The sequence below is a fragment of the Cydia splendana genome, chromosome 3, assembly GCF_910591565.1.
Source record: "Cydia splendana chromosome 3, ilCydSple1.2, whole genome shotgun sequence".
In the NCBI taxonomy this organism is placed as follows: domain Eukaryota; kingdom Metazoa; phylum Arthropoda; class Insecta; order Lepidoptera; family Tortricidae; genus Cydia; species Cydia splendana.
Window position 1 is genome coordinate 6,934,184 of NC_085962.1, and position 22,027 is coordinate 6,956,210.

General features: G+C 34.1%; 1 protein-coding gene across 1 annotated transcript in view; it reads left to right on the forward strand.

The window, feature by feature from the left end:
* The window catches only part of LOC134806655 (cholecystokinin receptor type A-like), a 38,273-nt gene that overhangs the window by 12,163 nt on the left and 4,083 nt on the right, over nt 1–22,027 (forward strand). The window contains exons 4-8 of the mRNA XM_063779984.1: nt 529–711; nt 1,457–1,536; nt 14,066–14,191; nt 14,589–14,660; nt 19,455–19,627. Coding sequence (XP_063636054.1) covers nt 529–711; nt 1,457–1,536; nt 14,066–14,191; nt 14,589–14,660; nt 19,455–19,627 — 634 coding nt within the window. The remainder of the gene's footprint in view (nt 1–528; nt 712–1,456; nt 1,537–14,065; nt 14,192–14,588; nt 14,661–19,454; nt 19,628–22,027) is intronic.

Genomic DNA, 22,027 nt, shown 5'->3' on the forward strand with positions numbered 1-22,027 from the left:
TAGTTTAAGGCACAGTATGTATTCCTTGAAAGGGGTTATTCTATGGGTCATTTGCAATGATTTAAGTCTAGTCAACCAGGGGTCAAAACTCATTGGTTTTCATGTTGTTTCAGTTTTTAGTTTAAAAAACCCGCCTTTCGACTAAAAACTTTTAATTCTGAAAAACCTCCTCAAATTTGGAATTAAAAAAAGCATTCCTCTAATAGCCAATAAACTACTGATTACGATAAACTACTGATTACGTGAAATAAAAAAAGTTTCTAAACTACTGATTACGATAAACTACTGATTACGTGAAATAAAAAAAGTTTCTAAAACTTTCCAAAATTTTCAAAAAAGAAAGGATTTTTTTTTAATTTTCCCCAAAATTTGTAACATTTTAAGGCATTACTTTAAAAAAAAGTATGACACTTCGCGTAAAAAATTCGAAGTTAAATAAGTTACTCTATGGTTTACTATAGGCTCTAGCCGCTCTAGTGCTGCACTCTGGCGGCAGAACATTGCAGTAATACCCCCTATTGTCCATAGCCTACAAGTGCCGGGAGGTCTGGCCAAGTTTGGAGCTGGAGAGGGCGTTCAACTTGGGCCTGGACGCGGCGCTACTGCTCATCCCCATCTTCGTCATGGTGTTCGCTTACTCCCTCATCGTCACCAAACTCTGGAGGGGAATGCAGCATGAGATCAAGCACAACTTCAAATTGCAACGGCAGCGTAAGTATGTTGAGAATCACGGCAGAACACAAAAAAGCGATTAGGAGGCCAATTTTAGAACTCCGAGCGCCCGATTTCGTCACTGAAAACGAGTAATAGATATTCGGAATGTAGTGGTATTGACCACTCTTTTTCAATACTATATAGTCTAGCGGCTAGCGAACGATAAGTCTTTTAGAAATCGATTTTCGTTCATGTCGTCTGTCGTCAATATGGTATCTATGCTTTCAGTGTAATGCCCTCAACCACCCCTCAACACAAATATATGAGATGACAAGCGCGAAAGTGGTGAGGGTAGTTGCTGTGGCATCATAAAGTCGGCAACACACACTTTTTTTTATTTTCTTTTAACACTGAATGCATCGATACCATATTCACCCATATCCGAGACGACATGAGCGAAAACCAATCTAAAGCCTGTGCCGCCGCTGTACTATTAGGAGCATTCCACGGGCTGTCCCGTACAAACGCATTTTATTTCCTGTGTTGCGACTTTTTTTCGGCATTTAAAGCAGGCGATTATTTTTCTGTGCATATTTTTGACCATTGGTCTTAGAAAAGGAAACTCTTATCCCTGCAAATCTTCAGAAAATTCGCGTTTGTATGGGACTAATGGTAGACAATTAGTAGAATTTAAATTAATGCCTAGTAGTGGAGATATATTGATGGGAAAATCACGAAATCTCACAGTAGTCATACATGACCTTAATATATATTTTTTATGTATGTGTATGTTTTGTTGCAGTATCTGAGAAATCGTCTGGACGCGACACAGGAAGTAACTCAAATGAAATCTGCTGCAAAAATGGGTCGGTTAAAAAAAAGGTAGTTAAGTATGTTACATTTTCGGCCCCTTTTGTGTCCCAAAATGTCCTTGATAAATGGTGTTGCTTTCGCTGCCAACTGCTGTCATGATAGAACGTTCAACTTTTGGTGCTCATTTATTTTTACCTTAGGACATGTCATTGATAATGACATTCGGCCAACAAGTACCTAGCTTTTCTTTTTTTTTACATTATTAAAAAAATTGAGTTAGACCAAGAAAAGTCTGCAGCGATTTTGACAGCCCTCGCAGTGCTAGTGTTATTTTAAACATCAAACTTCTATGACATTATGACGCATAAATAACACTTGCACTGCATGGGCTATCAAAATCGCTGCAAACTTTTTTTGGTCAAACACTAGTTTTCTTTGTGGCTTGTAACTAAAAAAAAATATATATATATATATATATATATATATATATATATATATGTCGGAGAATGGCTGAATTGTGCCATCGGTCGCCTTCAAGAGGCGTGTTATCACGCATCCTTTGACAAATAGAGCAAACTAGGGTGTTACGTACATCTGAGTGGCGTTCGACGCAGTTCTGCCAAGGCGTCATAGATTGCGCTGTCACAACAATTGAAGTCCAGAACAATTGAAGTTATGCTGTCAATCATTCTTCAAGAGAGCACGGCAATCTGCACGAGCACTACAGTCTCGGTCTGGTTCGAGCATTGCATCGAGACCAGACGAGCACGAGCAGGGTGCACGCATAAATTTTCAATAATCCTAGTAAAACAACGACATTGCAAATAAAATTTAAAAATATAATTACCTATAAATGGGGTTGGCAACTGTCAAAGGTTTGCATAGATGGTGCCATCATAGCAAATGTATGTTAGTCTGTAACAGTGTTGGCCGTAATGGTTAATTCTAATTAACAATTAATCAATTGCATTAACCATTAATTCCGCAATTAATCAATTGCATTACGCATTAATATAATTAAAATTAGTTAGAATTGAATTTTGAGACGTTTAATTACATTGATTGTAAATCTAATTCCCTATTTAATGGCATTAAAGTTTAAAAAAATTAATTAGAATTACTCTCAATTGCATTAACGTTTAATGGAATTAAATATTTTTTTTTCCCACCTCCAATGACACGGGGAAAAATGGAAAATATTTCTATGCAACGTCTTTTCCTATATGTTTCTCGCGGGGACAAATGGGAATACACTCATTATAGGTGTATCCCTATTTGTCCCTGCCATATGTGAGTTGGAGACAAATGGGAAACGGGGACAAATGGGATTTATATGCAGAGCCTATTCCATCTGTTCCAGGTGGGAACAAATGGGAAAACATCGGAAAATTATGTGTTCCCATTTGTCCCCACCTTATTGGTGTGGAGACTATTGGGAAACGGGGACAAATGGGATTTATATGCAGCGCCTATTCCATCTGTTCCAGGTGGGAACAAATGGGAAAATATCGGAAAAAGATGTATTCCCATTTGTCTCCACACCAATAAGGTGGGGACAAATATGAAATATTTATATGCAGTCTTTTCCTATATGTTCCCCGCGGGGACAAATGGGAATAAACCCATTATTGGTTATAATGGGTGCATTATTATTGTATTCCCATTTGTCCCCTATCCACGTGTCCTACGCCATACATGAGAAGGGACAAATGGAAATGTTTTATATGCAGCGCCTATTCCCATCTGTTCCCGGCGGGGAAGAATAAGAATACACCCGTTATTGGTGTGTTCCCATTTGTACCCGCTCCAATGAAGTGGGGACAAATGGGAAAGATTGTTCGTGGAAGTGGATTTGTCGATTGTTCAACATCAGCTCTATCTTGGTTACTGCTCTTCCAAGTGCTCATCAAGACGAGTCAGGTGACCAAAACAGCATTTGCCTATGTTGTACCAAACCTGAGTTCCACTAGACCTTTGATCCCTTGGACGCCTTTATAAAATTACGATATTTATTCTTGTTAATTGTTAATTATCGATCACATTTGTTATTTTCATTCAAAATTGATTTAATTTTTAATGGTTTGTAAAGCAATAACCATTAATTATTTTTAATTGTTAGTGGTTAGAAATAAATTAATATGAATGCAAATTGATGTTCAATGCAATTGATAATTAATTTTCCTTCAATGGTTAATGGTTAATGGCAATTAACCTTTTCAATGGTTAATTTTTAATGGTCAATTGCATTAACGTTCGGCCAACACTGGTCTGTAAGGTATTTGTAATATCGGCCTTGTTGCCTGATTTATATATATGAATATGATACATTTCTAAATATAGATGGTCAAGCAAATCTTGTCAGTAGAAAAAGGCGCGAAATTCAAATTTTCTATGGGACGATATCCCTTCGCGCCTACATTTTTCAAATTTGCCGCCTTTTTCTACTGACAAGATCTGCTTGACCATCTATAAATAGCTTGCCCCATTCACTAGTTTACTTCTATGAGATTTGGCTTAAAGGGCTGGCAACCAGGGCATAAAATTCCATTAAAAAAACAATATTTTGACACAATTATTCTAGGGATTGACAGGGCAAGCTATGCTGGCGCCATCTCCTTAATACTTCGACCGGCCAACCCAATTGCACAGTAAGACATAAACTAAAATAAAAAAAGTTTGGTATGTTAAGGTTATGTCATAAACGGTCCATGAAAAATCCAAATTACAATTTGAGATTTAAATAGTCCTTCAGTATAATAATTAATAAAAGCAGTGATCCTGCAGCCATTATACTCTATCCACGTTAACGAGCTAGTACCAGAAAACTCAGACTGCACGTGATTGGTCAGCGATAAGGGCGATGCATGTGCAACTGGTGAGTTTACATGATAGTCAACTCTCTCTATTGTACGGTGCGGACGCGTCTAATTGGTCTAAATATTTTTATATTAACAAACACCTTGTTTTTTTAATTGTTATATATATCCAAACACCTATTTAGTGACCTAAATCAATATTTTGACTATCCCTTAACTATTTTGAACTGCATATTTATAATCAATAAACAGTTCTTTAAAGTATTTAGTCTACCAATATGTCATTTCAGTATTGATCATAAACATGCAGTTGGTTATTAAAACTTAACTAAATAGAGTATAAAATAAATATGATAACCATAAGAAATGTATAAAAATAAATAATCGAAGCGACGGCATGTAAGCCGTGCCGGACAGCGAGGTGCCATTGTTTACGCCCACTGCCCTTTTTTGTCCCTTTCATCTGCATACAAAAGTGCAAAAGAGAGAACGCTATACTAGCTCGTTAACGTGGATAGAGTATAGTCCGTTTTATCTTTAATTCATTTCCATGCACCATTCTTCATTCATGACGAAGGTTACCTATTGAATAAAACAATAGTCAGGCCAAGATAAGTCTGCAACGATTTTGATAGCACACGCAGTGCAAGTGTTATATACGTCATAATTTCATAGAAGTTTGACGTTTCAAATAACACTTGCGCTGCGTGGGCTATCGAAATCGTTGCAGGCTTATCTTAGTCTGACTCTACACATGTTACACGCATTCTTCCTATAGATATTAGATTTACAAGCGGGTTGGTATATCATGGCTCGTAGCTTAAATAGAGTCCGTCTAACTAAGCTAACGTCATAATACTTTCATAGAAATTTAATGATGGTATTGCCACAACTTGGTCCGACTGTAACAAAATTTAGATTTTCGATAAGTACCTATAATTATTTATTTTTTCACGATTTTCACCGACCGGCTGGAGTCGAGCCGTGCCGGAGCGGCATTTCACAATTTCATTATATATGCCGTGACCTGCCGTGACGAAGCCATCCGCGTCCGCGAGGAGCCGACCGGCTTGTGGCCGTACAGAAGTGAAATGCGCTCCGACGCCGCCCGGTCGGTGAAATCGTATATTAGAGACCCAATACTCTATAGGCTCAAAAAAAGTTAACTCACATTTATAGACGGTTCTATCGCGAATTTATTTTATTACCTTTTTTGACCGACCCGACCCGCGAATTCCCGTTAGACCCGTCTATAAATGTGAGTTAATATGTGTTCAAAACGCGAAAGTTTTAAATATCATATAAAAAAAAGTTGTTGATGACAATGGTTTTATCCGTAACGTCCGTCAAATTCAACAAACCGTTGATAGTATGTATTTGTTTATCCCTCTACACTACATCTATCGATATACATAGGTACATATAGATTGTGACATACATATTTGTAAAAACCGATAAAATTGAACAGATTTTTAAGCATTTGAATGCTTTTTCCTCTATCATGATATTCACGCAAAGACTTGTTTGATAAAAGATGCCTACATGCCACTTTTAATTACGCTCAAACACCTTATCTGACTTTGTTCAGGCTTTGTTTTACGATTTTTGTAGTCGTATCCAGTTTGTTAGGATGTCGTTAAACAACAAAACAGCAATAAAAGCGAGAGAAACGCGACTTAAATGTAATGGCGTGCGGGTATCTAACATATCCGTAGCAATTTGGGATTCCCTATGCCTATGTAAGACGAATATTACGATAAAGGGGCCCTCTGATTACCAGTCCGCCGGACGATATCGGCCTGTCAGTTCTGCCGTGCAGTAGGTACTTAAACAACAGTAAGTGCTACTTTTGCGATTTTTTGTTTTTTCTTGATCTTGGACCACCATGTCAAGACCCACACATGTATATTGTCCACGTGCGATTATGATAATCGGAACATATAAAAATCGAGCAATCCATGTACAGTAAATCAGAAGAATTTAATAAATTATTGAGGTAAAACCAGGGACAGGAACCGGTTACCTTAACCGGGGTTTTTCATAGGGTTATTTTAGAGGTGTTTATAAAAACCCCTACCATAACGGTAACCGCATAATAAGGTAACACTTTGATTCGGTAACCGTATCAGATCGAGTTAACCTCTGTTACCGGTAACCGAAATAAAAACCCAGTCTATTCAGTTACCTCATTATGAGGTTTTTGACCAGTTCAAACGATTGTAATCTTTACGCACACTTAAATTCAACTTATTATTGAATAACCGAGGTTGGCATGGGCGGTCTATGAAGCCTCCAGCACAAACAAGTTTTTTTGCCTTTCTTTGTTTATCTTTATACCTACCTGTGTGGTGTGTTCTTATTATAAATATTATTATCATCATCATCTCAGCCATAAGACGTCCAGTCCACTGCTGAACATAGGCCTCCCCCTTGGACCTCCATACAATATAATATTATTATATTATAACTAAAATAATTAAAATAAATAAATTAAATAAGTTCAATAAATTAAATAAATTAAATAAATTAAATAAATTAAATAAATTAAATAAATTAAATAAATTAAATAAATTAAATAAATCAAATAAATCAAATAAATCAAATAAATCAAATAAATCAAATAAATCAAATAAATCAAATAAATCAAATAAATCAAATAAATCAAATAAATCAAATAAATCAAATAAATCAAATAAATCAAATAAATCAAATAAATCAAATAAATCAAATAAATCAAATAAATCAAATAAATCAAATAAATCAAATAAATCAAATAAATCAAATAAATCAAATAAATCAAATAAATCAAATAAATCAAATAAATCAAATAAATCAAATAAATCAAATAAATCAAATAAATCAAATAAATCAAATAAATCAAATAAATCAAATAAATCAAATAAATCAAATAAATCAAATAAATCAAATAAATCAAATAAATCAAATAAATCAAATAAATCAAATAAATCAAATAAATCAAATAAATCAAATAAATCAAATAAATCAAATAAATCAAATAAATCAAATAAATCAAATAAATCAAATAAATCAAATAAATCAAATAAATCAAATAAATCAAATAAATCAAATAAATCAAATAAATCAAATAAATCAAATAAATCAAATAAATCAAATAAATCAAATAAATCAAATAAATCAAATAAATCAAATAAATCAAATAAATCAAATAAATCAAATAAATCAAATAAATCAAATAAATCAAATAAATCAAATAAATCAAATAAATCAAATAAATCAAATAAATCAAATAAATCAAATAAATCAAATAAATCAAATAAATCAAATAAATCAAATAAATCAAATAAATCAAATAAATCAAATAAATCAAATAAATCAAATAAATCAAATAAATCAAATAAATCAAATAAATCAAATAAATCAAATAAATCAAATAAATCAAATAAATCAAATAAATCAAATAAATCAAATAAATCAAATAAATCAAATAAATCAAATAAATCAAATAAATCAAATAAATCAAATAAATCAAATAAATCAAATAAATCAAATAAATCAAATAAATCAAATAAATCAAATAAATCAAATAAATCAAATAAATCAAATAAATCAAATAAATCAAATAAATCAAATAAATCAAATAAATCAAATAAATCAAATAAATCAAATAAATCAAATAAATCAAATAAATCAAATAAATCAAATAAATCAAATAAATCAAATAAATCAAATAAATCAAATAAATCAAATAAATCAAATAAATCAAATAAATCAAATAAATCAAATAAATCAAATAAATCAAATAAATCAAATAAATCAAATAAATCAAATAAATCAAATAAATCAAATAAATCAAATAAATCAAATAAATCAAATAAATCAAATAAATCAAATAAATCAAATAAATCAAATAAATCAAATAAATCAAATAAATCAAATAAATCAAATAAATCAAATAAATCAAATAAATCAAATAAATCAAATAAATCAAATAAATCAAATAAATCAAATAAATCAAATAAATCAAATAAATCAAATAAATCAAATAAATCAAATAAATCAAATAAATCAAATAAATCAAATAAATCAAATAAATCAAATAAATCAAATAAATCAAATAAATCAAATAAATCAAATAAATCAAATAAATCAAATAAATCAAATAAATCAAATAAATCAAATAAATCAAATAAATCAAATAAATCAAATAAATCAAATAAATCAAATAAATCAAATAAATCAAATAAATCAAATAAATCAAATAAATCAAATAAATCAAATAAATCAAATAAATCAAATAAATCAAATAAATCAAATAAATCAAATAAATCAAATAAATCAAATAAATCAAATAAATCAAATAAATCAAATAAATCAAATAAATCAAATAAATCAAATAAATCAAATAAATCAAATAAATCAAATAAATCAAATAAATCAAATAAATCAAATAAATCAAATAAATCAAATAAATCAAATAAATCAAATAAATCAAATAAATCAAATAAATCAAATAAATCAAATAAATCAAATAAATCAAATAAATCAAATAAATCAAATAAATCAAATAAATCAAATAAATCAAATAAATCAAATAAATCAAATAAATCAAATAAATCAAATAAATCAAATAAATCAAATAAATCAAATAAATCAAATAAATCAAATAAATCAAATAAATCAAATAAATTAAATAAATTAAATAAATTAAATAAATTAAATAAATTAAATAAATTAAATAAATTAAATAAATTAAATAAATTAAATAAATTAAATAAATTAAATAAATTAAATAAATTAAATAAATTAAATAAATTAAATAAATTAAATAAATTAAATTTAATAAATAAAGTCAATAAAATCAACAAAATATAAATAAAGTAAATAAAATAAACAATTTTTTTAGTATTTTTTTTAGTTCTGACGGCACATCACTAAAACTACTTTAATGTAGCAAACCAGTAAGCAACCGATAATAAAGGTACCATAACTGAATGAAAACCTGTTAAAAACCCTTAACAAAAACCCTATCGCGATGGGGTTTTGAGATTAACTCGGTTAAAGGTTAGGGTTACCGTTTCAATAAGGTTACCATTACAATCAGGTAACAGTATGATAGGGTTACCGAATGATAAGGTAACCGAATCGATTGGGTTACCGAATTGATAGGATTAAGCGTAAAGAGGGGTTTTCCGGTCCTTGGGTAAAACTAACTAAACTGCAGTAATAAAGTTGTCGGCTGTGAATTTTGAGACTTTACTGATTAAAATACAGTAAAGGTCTCACGTTAATCCTATATTAACAAGTAAAGAGAAGTTAATTCTTACGCCAAATACTGTTTAAAATGCAGTACAATATAAATGTTCTAAAATATTTGTACTGTGTTTGAAATGTTATTGATTGTTCAGCATAATTACTAATTAAAATGCAGTAAACTAAGCTCACTTACTGTGATTTAACTGTCGTTTCGCTATTTTCAAATGTATTTACTGCCTGAGACCTGAGAGATTTAACTAGCTTTCAAGTGTCGTTTTATTTAGATAGATTAACCACATTGTAGGACAAAAGTTAAATAATATCGATACCATTGATAAAATGCGGTGCTGTCGATCGTCCTACAAGTTGTCCAACACGGTCCTTAATAATCCCCTATTCTCTTAAGGCCCAAGGCCCTACCTGTAACACTTATTCAGTTCGATGAAATTTAAATCATATTCAATTGGAACAGAGTCGTTCAATTTTCATTTTTTTTTTTGTAATAATGGAAATTCTTGTATAAATGTATGTGAAAGCTTTTTATTACTAGTATTTTTATTCAGTAGCCTTACCACGACTTTGACACTGACATATTCGCTAACGTCTCCGTAACTTACTTTCTATACAACATCGCAGGTATGAATAAGATGTATTGTTAGGAAGTTATGCACAGGCTAGCGAATATGTCAGTGTCACGTCAGTGTCAACTTCGTGGTAAGGCTACTGAATAAAAATACTAGTAATAAAAAGCTTTCACATACATACAGCATGTAGACGAGAAGATAAAGATCTCATTTTTATTGAATTTGTATGTGACATAGTCACAAGTTAGATTATATTAATCTGTAGGAATTATACACGAATGTATATTTAAAAAAATCACATCAATCATAAAAAAATTAAATAAGTATCTCTTACTATGTAGTTGGAATTAGTAGTAGTAACCCGTAGAGTACCTATCATAAAAATCAGACTTTTTCCATGGCACTCAATCTTTATAATCAATAAATTCGTGTATTTTAATAAACATACCTTATTTGTACCACGACGTGTTGGTATCTCGAAGAACTCAATCAATATATATATTAAGTAAAATAAAATGAATACTGTACTTTAGCTTACAATTCATTCAAGAAGCTATTAGTGTACGAGGGTTGTTTACAGTAATCCGCTTTTTTACTGCACTTTATTCTACATTTATTGTTTTTTTACGTCTTTCCGAGGGTACAGTAAAACTGTAAAATTTTGAAAAATAGCAATTATTTAATCAATAATTGTTAAAATAAAAATTGTTCACGTATTCGTATTTCATGTATTCCATGCTATATTTTGACATTCAAGCATTTGTAAATAATCATCGAGACCACAAAAAAAAAACGGTTTGAAAGAGTTTTTTGCGTTTTTCTCAAAACTCACTTTTTGCACTTACTGTTAAGTACCTATTGCACGGCAGAGTTAAGGGGCCCACTGATTATCAGTCCGCCGGACGATATCGGCCTGCTAGTTGTTCGGAGCTGTCAAATTTTTGTTCTAACTGACAGGCCGATATCGTCCGGCGGCCTGTTAGTTAGTGGTCGGCTTTAAAAGCAAAATTTGACAGCTCCGAACAACTGACAGGCTCCGAACAACTGATATGTCCGGCGAACTGGTAATATGTGGGCCCCTTTACTGAATGGGTGTATTTTAACTCCAAAAATTCGGTAAATTTTCGAGTCGGTATTTAGCATAATATTCGACAAGTTTTTGATCATTAGGGTTCCGTACCAAAAAGGTACAACATACAGGGCGCGCAAATTAGTTAGCCAATTACCGGATAGATGGCGTTGTACAGAATTATGCTCAGTATAAATACTTCTGGTCAATAGTCTTCTGCTTATACTATGAAATAATTGAATGTTTGTACGGAACCCTGAGCGAGCGAGTTAAACGAACTCGCACCGGTTTTTTATCAAACGATTTTAGCTTGCCCTGTTTGTTGTTGTTTATTTGTTTGGGCCTTCTGCAAATGAAATTTCACCCCCTTTCTGTTGACATATCGATCTGGTATTTGGTACACAACTTTAGTTCTGTACGGTTACCATCAGTTTGTCACTGACATAAACGCCGTCGAGAACGTAATTTACTTTCTATACATCTCGCTCGCACTCGCATATTAGTGCAAACGGGATGTATAGAAAGTAAATTACGTTCTCGACGGCGTTTACGTCAGTGACAAACTGATGGTAACCGTACTGGTGGCAATACGATGTAATATATTCAGTTTCATTGTAAATCCAAGATGGCCGCCGCTACAAAATGGGGGAAACACAGAGACCACCTCAACTAGTAGTCTGTGGGGGGAAATTACATATTTTTTAAAACTTCCCATTAAGGACATCAAATGAAAGGGCATGATTAGTAGAATATACTTAGTACACTTTGAATAAAAATGCTAATCCAATATAGTCAACAAAATGGCGGATTAAATTAGTTAATAAGCACTTTCCGTGCCTATACGTCGAAAATTTAAAGGGCCATATGTTCTGTAATAATTATGTTATGTCACGCTCCGCGATTGTTGTGACATTTAGGGGCCTAGAGTCTGGCTAGCCAAAAATTGTTGACAGATATATTTATTTATTATATATATATATTTTTTTTTAATTAAAAAATGAGTTTGTGGTGAAATGACAAAACACGTCCCCATTCTTTATTCATGTTCTCAAACATATAACGAAACCAGTAATTAATTATCAATTTTTTTGAACATGTCTCTTCTCAGAAATTAGAAGGTTTGGTCAATTGTCAGTACTTTGAAGGCCATTTTCTCCTAACAGGTTGAGTTTGGGCAGCTAAAAAATTATACGTGTCCGTTATTTTAGACTACTCTATAACATATATCAAAATAAATCAAATCGGAGTCGGACAGTTGGGTACCCTTCCTTGTGAGTGAGGTTCGCAAACTATTATGTAAGCTCGTAAATAATAACGACAATGTGTGAAGTGAATTATCTATTAATAAATTTAAGAATTATGTAAAGCGTAAACTTATTTCTAAAGCTTATTATACCACACAAGACTACATGAATGACATTAAAACGTGGGATTAATTGTTATTCGAAATGATTATTTATTTATTAGGTATATTTGATTATTGATGAGGAAATGGATATTCCGAGGATCTTTTGTTACTTATGCTTTTTTTTGACATTTAGATTTTATTCTAGAAATTCTAGACTAGTATTTTTTTATACAATCTTTTTAATGTTTGACGATCCTTTTGTGAAATTCTTAGTGTTAAATTTGATATGTATAATAATCCAATTTTATTATGGAATAATATTAACATCAATAAATTGCTCTGATAATTAGATTAAGATTAATTACGATTCATAAGAGCTTGTTGCTAGGCCTACATGAATAAAGTATATTTTGATTGATTGGTTGACGTGTAGTGTTGTATAACGAAGAACTGCAATTTTTACAACTCCTAAACAAATTAGGAGGTTGGTGCTCTATAAATATTTTGATACTTAGCATTTAGCATATTTGGCATAGACCTTATGTAAGTATTTTTTTTTGGTGATGAATTAACATTACGGTATTATTATCGAGCTAGGACTTATTTACAATACATTTCATTTTTCGCCTTGTTACAATGGTATATGGTGAGAAAGTGTTAACATATATGTGTTTATCGTTGACTGTACTTTGCATAGTGGTAGAAATTATGTAAGCTGACTTTGAGTGCTCGTCAACGTATATTTAACTTATATCCTTAGGTACCTTACGTGTGCACAGAAAATCAAAAATATTTTCTAGTATCAAAACTATAATTCCTACTACACAAAGTGTGACCAGCCAAGATTTTTTGAATTTGCCGTCAAACATTTGTGTAATATTTCAGTAGCCAGACTCTAGCTACTCGTATAAAATTGGTTGTTCAAGACATACGCTATAGAATTTCCAATTTAGCAAGAACCCTAAATGGCATAACAATCCAGTGTGGTGAGTGTAGGTACATATGATACACGTGTGAATTACCTATTATGCATAGAAAAAAAGTTACGCGCACGCTAGCGAATATGGCAGTGTCATGTCAATGACAAGCTCGTGGTAAGGCTACTAACCTATAGGGGGCGTGCATGAATTATAGGGGGCAGCATAGGAGCCGTCAGATTTTTGGCGCGAGGCGTAAATGTGACGTTTATATTTCCGATGAAGCCCACAAGATGGCAGAACCAAACGTACAAGAACGGTAGACGGTAGCACTTGTTTTAGCAATGTACATGAGCACATATGTTTCCGATTCAGACCACAAGGTGGCAGACCCTCCAACGCGCACGGTCCCTATTCTAAGGCTTTTAAATCGCAGTTTTTTTTCGAATGTCAGTTGGAACCGCAGCATTTTAGAATTCCAATTAATTATGTCCACTTTTCAGGACATAGACACGTTGGAACCGCAGCTTTTTAGAATTCCAATTAATTATGTCCACTTTTCAGGACATATATAGACACGTTGGAACCGCAGCTTTTTAGAATTCCAGTTAATTATGTCCATTTTTCAGGACAAAGACACGAACGTGGTGAAAGAGTTATTAAAGTCCACGCATAACATGAACACAGTGGACCTAGACTTTAGACACGCTATCCGGTCTACACACACTGAAAAAAGCATTGAGGCGAAAAGAAAAGTGAGTTATAAATAATAAGTACCGTAAAATGGTGATACTTTGCTTCCCTCTGGGTAACTATGCTCCAAATTAGTAAAATGACTTGACGTCTAATATATTCAAATATATTATTTCTGTTATTATTTAAGTATATACCTATGTACTCAGATAAACGAACTCGAAAATTTATTTTGAATTCCTAATATTATTATAATATGCTAATATAATTGCGAGGCTTATTAATTTGGAGCACAATGGGGTAACTTTGCGCCCCTATGTAAACTATAGGCAGGAGCAAAAATACCCCAAATTAATTGTATGTCATTAAAATAAATAACATAGTATAGCGACATTTATATCGGTGATCTTTTGTACATAATCGCATTGTGTGTGATTTACTGAATGTTCTTCTTTTTAGGTAATAAGAATGCTTTTCGTTATAATATTGGAGTTTTTTATCTGTTGGACACCACTTCATGTAATAAATACGGTAAGTAGTATAAACACCGTATGATACACTAGTCTTACTTAGAAAAAAAAAGTAAGTAGATAAGTTTTATTAATGTAAAAATGGCTTTTATGTTCGTTTTATTTTATCGACCGAAGTTCATCCTATTATAAAACGGGTACCTTCGCGAGGCACCTAGATAATGATCTCATATAGAGATATAAGGCTGAATATGGAATTTACCAAATACGAATATTGGGCAGAATGTTCGGTTTAGGCCTTACCGAATCGAATATTCGGCTGAATTATCCGGTTCATCTGTATCATTATAATAAACCTGTTAGAAACGCTTCAACCTAACCTAAAGATGAATCGCTTTCTAAGCAATTCCCTTGAAAGAGGTCAAACACAGATGTAGGTATACAGTATGTAAACTTACTAAAACCATTTACTCAAGCCCGTTAATGTATGGGTCACACTGAGCAACTTTTACTATGGCAACGACCCCGAAATCGCAAAAAAAATTGACTCTCCCATAGAAAATTTCAATGCTAGACCAGCAAAATGTATGCAACAACCACATTTTTTTTCGCGATTTCGGGGTCGTTGCCATAGTAAAAGTTGCTCAGTGTGACCTACACATTAACGGGTTTGAGTAAATGGTTTTAGTAAGTTTACATTCTATAGTTCCTTTTTTTGAGCATTAGAAATAAGGTAAACAATCTTGATGAGTCTTTTAATTGAAAAAAACATTTTAAAAATAAAAAATAAGTTCAAAAACTAAAACCCGACTACTGCAAATCGCGCTCTAAAAAGTATGAAACAAGATAGAATTCTTATCTGAAATTATCAAACAGGAAATATTAAACGCGTACATCAGGCCTCGTACGTTGGGCTTCGTCCGACTCTTTTAGTATGAGGGCGCCGAAGGCGCCCGGCTTTGGAACGCGTACATCGTGCCTCGTATGTCGGGCTACGCCCGACTCTATTAGTATGAGGGCGCCGAAGGCGCCCGGCTTTGGATCGCGTACATCATGCCTCGTACGTCGGGCTACGCCCGACTCTTTTAGTATGAGGGCGCCGAAGGCACCCGGCTTTGGAACGCGTACAGTGAGCCTCGTACGTCGGGCTACGCCCGACTCTTTTAGTATGAGGGCGTCGGATTTGGAATGCGTACAGCGTGCCTCGTACGTCGGGCTACGCCTGACTCTTTTAGTATGAGGGCGCCGGATTTGGAATGCGTACAGCGTGCCTCGTACGTCGGGCTACGCCTGACTCTTTTAGTATGAGCCCGACGTTGTAACCTGTACAGCGAGCCTCGTACGTCGGGCTACGCCCGACTCTTTTAGTATGAGGGCGCCGAAGGCGCCCAGCTTTGAAACGCGTACAGCGAGCCTCGTACTCGACTCGACTCTTTTAGTATGAGCCCCACTTTGGAACCCGTACAGTTATAAAATAATGCACGTCATTAAAAAAACACCATGTATATATATAGCGGCCAAGCAAATTTATTTTGCAAAAACCTTTTTGTATCGCCGTAGTCGCGTAAGCGTAACACGCGGGTCGCGTATAGAATCCAGAGCACTTGTAGATTCGTAGTTCGAATTATCTACCCGATAAATTAATGTTTTATCGGGTGCATGCAAGCAAAGCCGGGTGCAAAAGCGAACAATATGTATATATTTGAAATGTGCTAATTGAACTCTTTCAAATGATATACCTACAACACGTCATCATTACTTATTTTTATTTTTTTAGTTCGTGACTTTATGACCTCTAGAGGGCGCCGTGTTCATTTTTTTGTGACGTCATATAACCAGCGGACGATTAAGACGATTCGAATGACACATAGTTTGTCAAATTTCAATGAGTACTTTAGAAGTTATGAGGGAACAGATGAACATACATACATACCCACAAACATACCAGTCAAAATCATAACCCTCCTTTTGCGTTGCCGTAGTCGGGTAATAAGTTACTGCAAATATGTAACAATTATGAATCTAATGCGGTTATTTATATTCTTCTGCTTTCATAAGTAATAGTTACTGATTTTACATAGCGTTTTTCGATTAAAAGACATGTCAAGATCGCTTACATTCTTTCAAGTTCTTTCTAATGCTAAAAACCGGCCAAGTGCGAGTCGGACTCGCGTTCCAAGGGTTCCGTATATTACACAATTTTTAACAATCAGTGCCGGATTAAGATATGTTGATGCCCTAAGGATTTCTAGGTGCCCCCTCTCCCTCGGGTCGTCAAGATTACATTGATTTTTTGGTAAATTGAGAGAAGTTCATTGCCGCGTTACAGCTGAGAATGGAAATCAGTCACATCATTTTATCACGAAAATTGACAGTGCCGCAGCAGTAATGTTGCAACAGAGTACCTAATGCTGTTGCAGTCGCCACCCGAATGTCACCTTTATCATAGCTTAGAAAGTAATAGAAACGCGAGCGAAGCGAGCGCGGAAATTTTTCGATATAAAAACGCAATATGATAGACAGTTGTAAATTTTTACTTTTAGTATGGAAATCAGTCACATCATTTTATCACGGAAGTTGACAGTACTGCTGCAGTAACGTTGCAACAGAGTAATGTTGCTGCAGTTGCCACCCGAATGTCACCTTTATCATACCTTATAAAGTTATTGAAAACGCGAGCGAAGCGAGCGCGAAAATTTTTCGATATACAAACGCAATTTTACTTTTAGTCCCAACCAGGCGCGAATCCAGGATTTCATACAGAGAAGGGATGGGACAGTTTTCTATCAGCCTAGCTTCGCATAGGGCTCGATATTTCTTAGGCTTCGATATTCGAGGTTGTTTTCATGCATAAAACATGCAAGAATGCAGAGCTTGGAATTGAATTGGCGAAGTGTGAGAAAGGCAGTAGGCCTAGCTGCGAAAGAGGAAAGCTTGGATTTGGATCCACACCCAAGTGTAATTAAGGCAGAAGGCCTCGCATAAGACCTAACGCCGAACCGCAAAAGAGTGGGTTGAAATCGAATCTATGCATGTAATCACGACTCTTCTACTGCTACCGATTGTTTCCCAAAGAATTACGCGCCATTATTTTTGCAAATTAGCTTTTGGACAGCTAAAAAAAATCGTGTGTTAAAAACGATGTGTCTGTCCCTAATTTTAAAATTTGTTCACCTTTTTCAACCTAGCATTTTGGTGCCCCTCCTGAACGTGGTGCCCTAAGCACGTGCTTGTTTTGCTTATTGGTTACAAAGTCTTTATTAATTCAACCATTAAAGTCGACGAGTACAAAAAACTTTAAGCTAGCTCTCAATTTAACATTTTTTTTAAACATTATTTTTAATTTGACCTTACAATTACTCGTAAGTAGGTAAGACCGTTAAATATTTAAAATGATTATGTTATCAGAAAATTATCACCAATTACTCTAAGAAAACTACTACTCTAAGTAATCCGGCACTGTTAACAATGTATTTTTTATGTGAAACGTGAGTGAAATCTCTTTAAAAAATCCGTAGGGGTCGGATTAAAAACTGTAATTAAGTCCGACTCACGCTTGACTGTACATTTCTAATAGGTTTTCCTGTCATCTATAGGTATAGACCTATTTTATGTATTTTTTTCAAAATTTTAGACCTAGTAGTTTCGGAGATAAGGGGGGGGGAATGGTCATTTTTTGCCTATTTTCTTGAATAACTTCTAAACTTTTGATTCAAAAATTATAAAAAAAAATTATTTGAAATCCTTACAATAAGCTCTTTCATTTGATATGTAACATGATATAGTTTGAAAAATTTTTTTTTTTCATTTTTTCATTTACCCCCAAAAGTGGCCCCCATGTTTAAAATTCATTTGTTTACGTTACATGTCCGTATTCGGGTCACAAACTTACATATGTGTACCAAATTTCAACTTGATTGGTCCAGTAGTTCCGGAGAAAATCGGCTGTGACAGACGGACAGACAGACAGACAGACAGACAGACAGACGCACGAGTGATCCTATAAGGGTTCCGTTTTTTCCTTTTGAGGTACGGAACCCTAAAAAAACGAACTATAGTGCATAGTTTATCTTCCATCGTATTTTCACGGAAACGTACGTTTCAGTCGGTCTCGGTACACAAAGTACACGTGTACCATCAGTTTTGACATTGACAATACGCTCACGTCTACGTAACTTACTTTCTATGCATCTCGCTCGTACTCGCATATGCGAGCAATAGTGCAAGCGAGATGTACAGAAAGTAAATTACGTAGACGTGAGCGTTATGTCAATGTTAAAACTGATGGTAGAGGCTCTGAGGTTCTGAAGTAGCATAACAAATACGAACGTTTCCGAGAAATACGATGGAAAACAATTATGCACAACATCTCTGTACAAATTAATGGACTCGCCAACAAATTTTCAACTCTCTCCAAATAATGAAAATATCCTATGGATTCAACATGTCTCATCATGATTGTGTTTTAATTGCAATGGAAAAACGTAATCTGATGGAAGAGAGTACTTGAAATATGCCGGAGGAGCTTACATTTTACACGATACAAACATTTGCCCAATAATCGGCGCTTTAACTGAATAATTCGGCCGAATACGAACATTTGAAAATTCGCCGAATATGCTGATGACGAATACCTACCGAATAGTTACCGAATATTCGACCCATCTCTAATCTCAACGTCATAATTTCGTAGGAGTTTGACGTTTCAAATAACACTTGCACTGCGTGTGCTATCAAAATCGTTGCAGATATGGAGCGTTATCTATGAAAAGGGACCTTATTGTCGACAATATTCGTCGGTCGCTAACGTCACATACATCTTGGTCTAACTTTAATGTAATATTGTTTGTTCTAGATCTATCTATTTTACCCGAAGGAGTTATACAAGTACGTTGGGTCCAAAGGCATCATAACCCTGCAACTGTTGGCGTATTGTTCATCGTTTAGCAACCCAATAACATACTGCTTCATGAATCACAGGTTTCGCCAGGATTTCCTTTGCCTCATCAAGAACTGCAAACTATTTAGGTAAGTTATCTGCATACGTCGGATTCTAGGGGGCAAAATTTAATGTCAGCGCGTCACCAACGTGCCAATCGTTAACGCTCCGTAGCGTATCGTCACACCTCGGACACTGGCGATCAAATGTATGAAACAAACTCGTTCCTACGCACACAGTCTAAGCTCGTGTAGGTGAACGCGTACCTTGCTTGTGTAAGTGAGATAAGACGTGCTAGGGTTCCCGCCATTTTGTTGTCAAGTTCGATGACCTCAATGACTCAAAACTCATTGCGCGTATTAGGAAGAAATAAGAATCGTATTATGCTGTAAGGTGGGTATCTAAGCTCGATTTATACAATAGTTTCCTATTTTGAATCAGTTTAAACGAAGTAACAAACATTTTTTAAGGAAATTCAGGCCACAAAAACATTAATACGTAAGTTGAAAACATGATTTTTTGTTCATATAGATATTTTGTTGTTTTCAGTGTGATCTGATAGGTTTTGTAAATATTTGTTTAATATTTGAATATTTTACGTGGCCTCCGCTCTGCGCACCGCGTCGTCGCGTCCTTGCCAGCCGGTAACTGTGAGGTAACCGAGAGCGGGTGGGCGGCACTTTCAACGGGAGGCAGGGAGTGTCCATACTGTACGTTAGTTCTATTTATTATACTGTGGTATCGTAGTCATCTCTCTCTATTACTCTTCCCCACTAGTGCGATAATGACAGGTTGCGTTGCGTTAACGATTGTACGTTGGCTACGCACCCTACCTATATGTCATTTCCTATATTAATAAATTAAATTATCGTTATTTTTCCATAAAGGGGTCTACAGATTATGGTAAGACATAAAATAGTAGAAATTCAATAAAATGGAACTAAAATATTTCCATACTAAATTGTTGCCAAGTGCATTATACGTCAAAAATGCGACAGTTACGTAGAAAGTGGCGCCCTCATTTATTTTATACTATTTTATGTCGCACTGTACCAGTTCGCCGGACGATATCAGCCTGTCAGTCATTCGGAACTGTCACCTTTTGCGTTTAGCTGACAGGCTGATATCGTCCGGCGAACTGGAAATCTGTGGGCCCCTTAATACTAGTGATCGCCCCCAGCTTCGTTTGTCTTCTCTTCTTCAATTTAAGAGGTATCCTCTTGTCGGTGGAGTATTTTCCATTTCTCCCTCTCATAAGCCATAGCTTTGACCTCTTGATACGACACGACACCAGCTTTTTCTTTTATTTGGTCTATATAGCTATGTCTTGGTCTGCCCCTGCCTCTCTTTCCTTCTATCTTGCCTTCTATGATGGTTTTAAAGAAGTTGTCGTGCCGTAACAAATGTCCAATCATTTTTCCCCGTCTGTTGTTGATGGTGTTCAATATCATCCTCTTCTCTTTCACTCTTCGTAATACCTCTTCGTTCGTTATCTTCTCCGTCCATTTTATACCTTCCATACGTCTTCATTTGTCACTATATATTATTTGTAAGAACAGTGAAAGTTGGATAAGCGATGTAAATTGTATTAATATCATGATTTTTATTCTTAATTTTCCTGATTTTTTTTGGAGCATTTTGAGACTACTTTCAGTATGCTAAATTGTTTCTGCCTAGAGATATGAAATATCATTTAATTTGTAATATATTATTATATAGTTTTCAGTTGATACCAAAATTTTCAGATTCGGGTATAGAATTACAAAGATATTTGGTGCGGACGAAACAATGCAAAGTGATGTGATACTTTGCACGCGAGTGTAGACAGCGGCCATGTTTTGAGCTTTGAGCTCTGAGGATCACTCTTTTAATATTTTACATGTTTGCGAGAAAGGGTTAATTGCGTTCGAGTGTTCTGGAACAGCTGGAAATAATTAGGTACAACAATAGGGGTGGTGTGATTATTAACAAACAGATGAATGTTGCGTCATCACCTCATCACGGTTATTGCGAATTTTTGCACCCCACACACTTTCACTACATAGACACAAAATGACCATTGGTCGGCCATCAAAAATAGCTCAACATTTTATTTTATTTCTTTCATTCATTGCAGAACCATAGTTATATCAATTTGTTGGCATAGCAACATAGTGCATATTATTATTCTAAAAACGAATTACTAAAATATATACCGGGTGTGGCCTGTAACACGAGCAAATAATTAAAACATAGATTGTAGGTACTCCTCAAACAATGACACTTTTGTTCAACAACTTTTAAAAATTATGAAGTATTTAGAGTCCTTATTTTTCATACAAAATAAATATTATCTTCAATGGACGCCATCGCCACGCCATACCATCGTGATTGACGTTGCTTGTCACGTCTTAAACATAACAAAATTCGCAATACATTGCGTCTTAGAATAAAATTTAAAGTGTATTAAAAATCAAACCACAAGTTATTTTTAAAAGTGGCTGAACAAA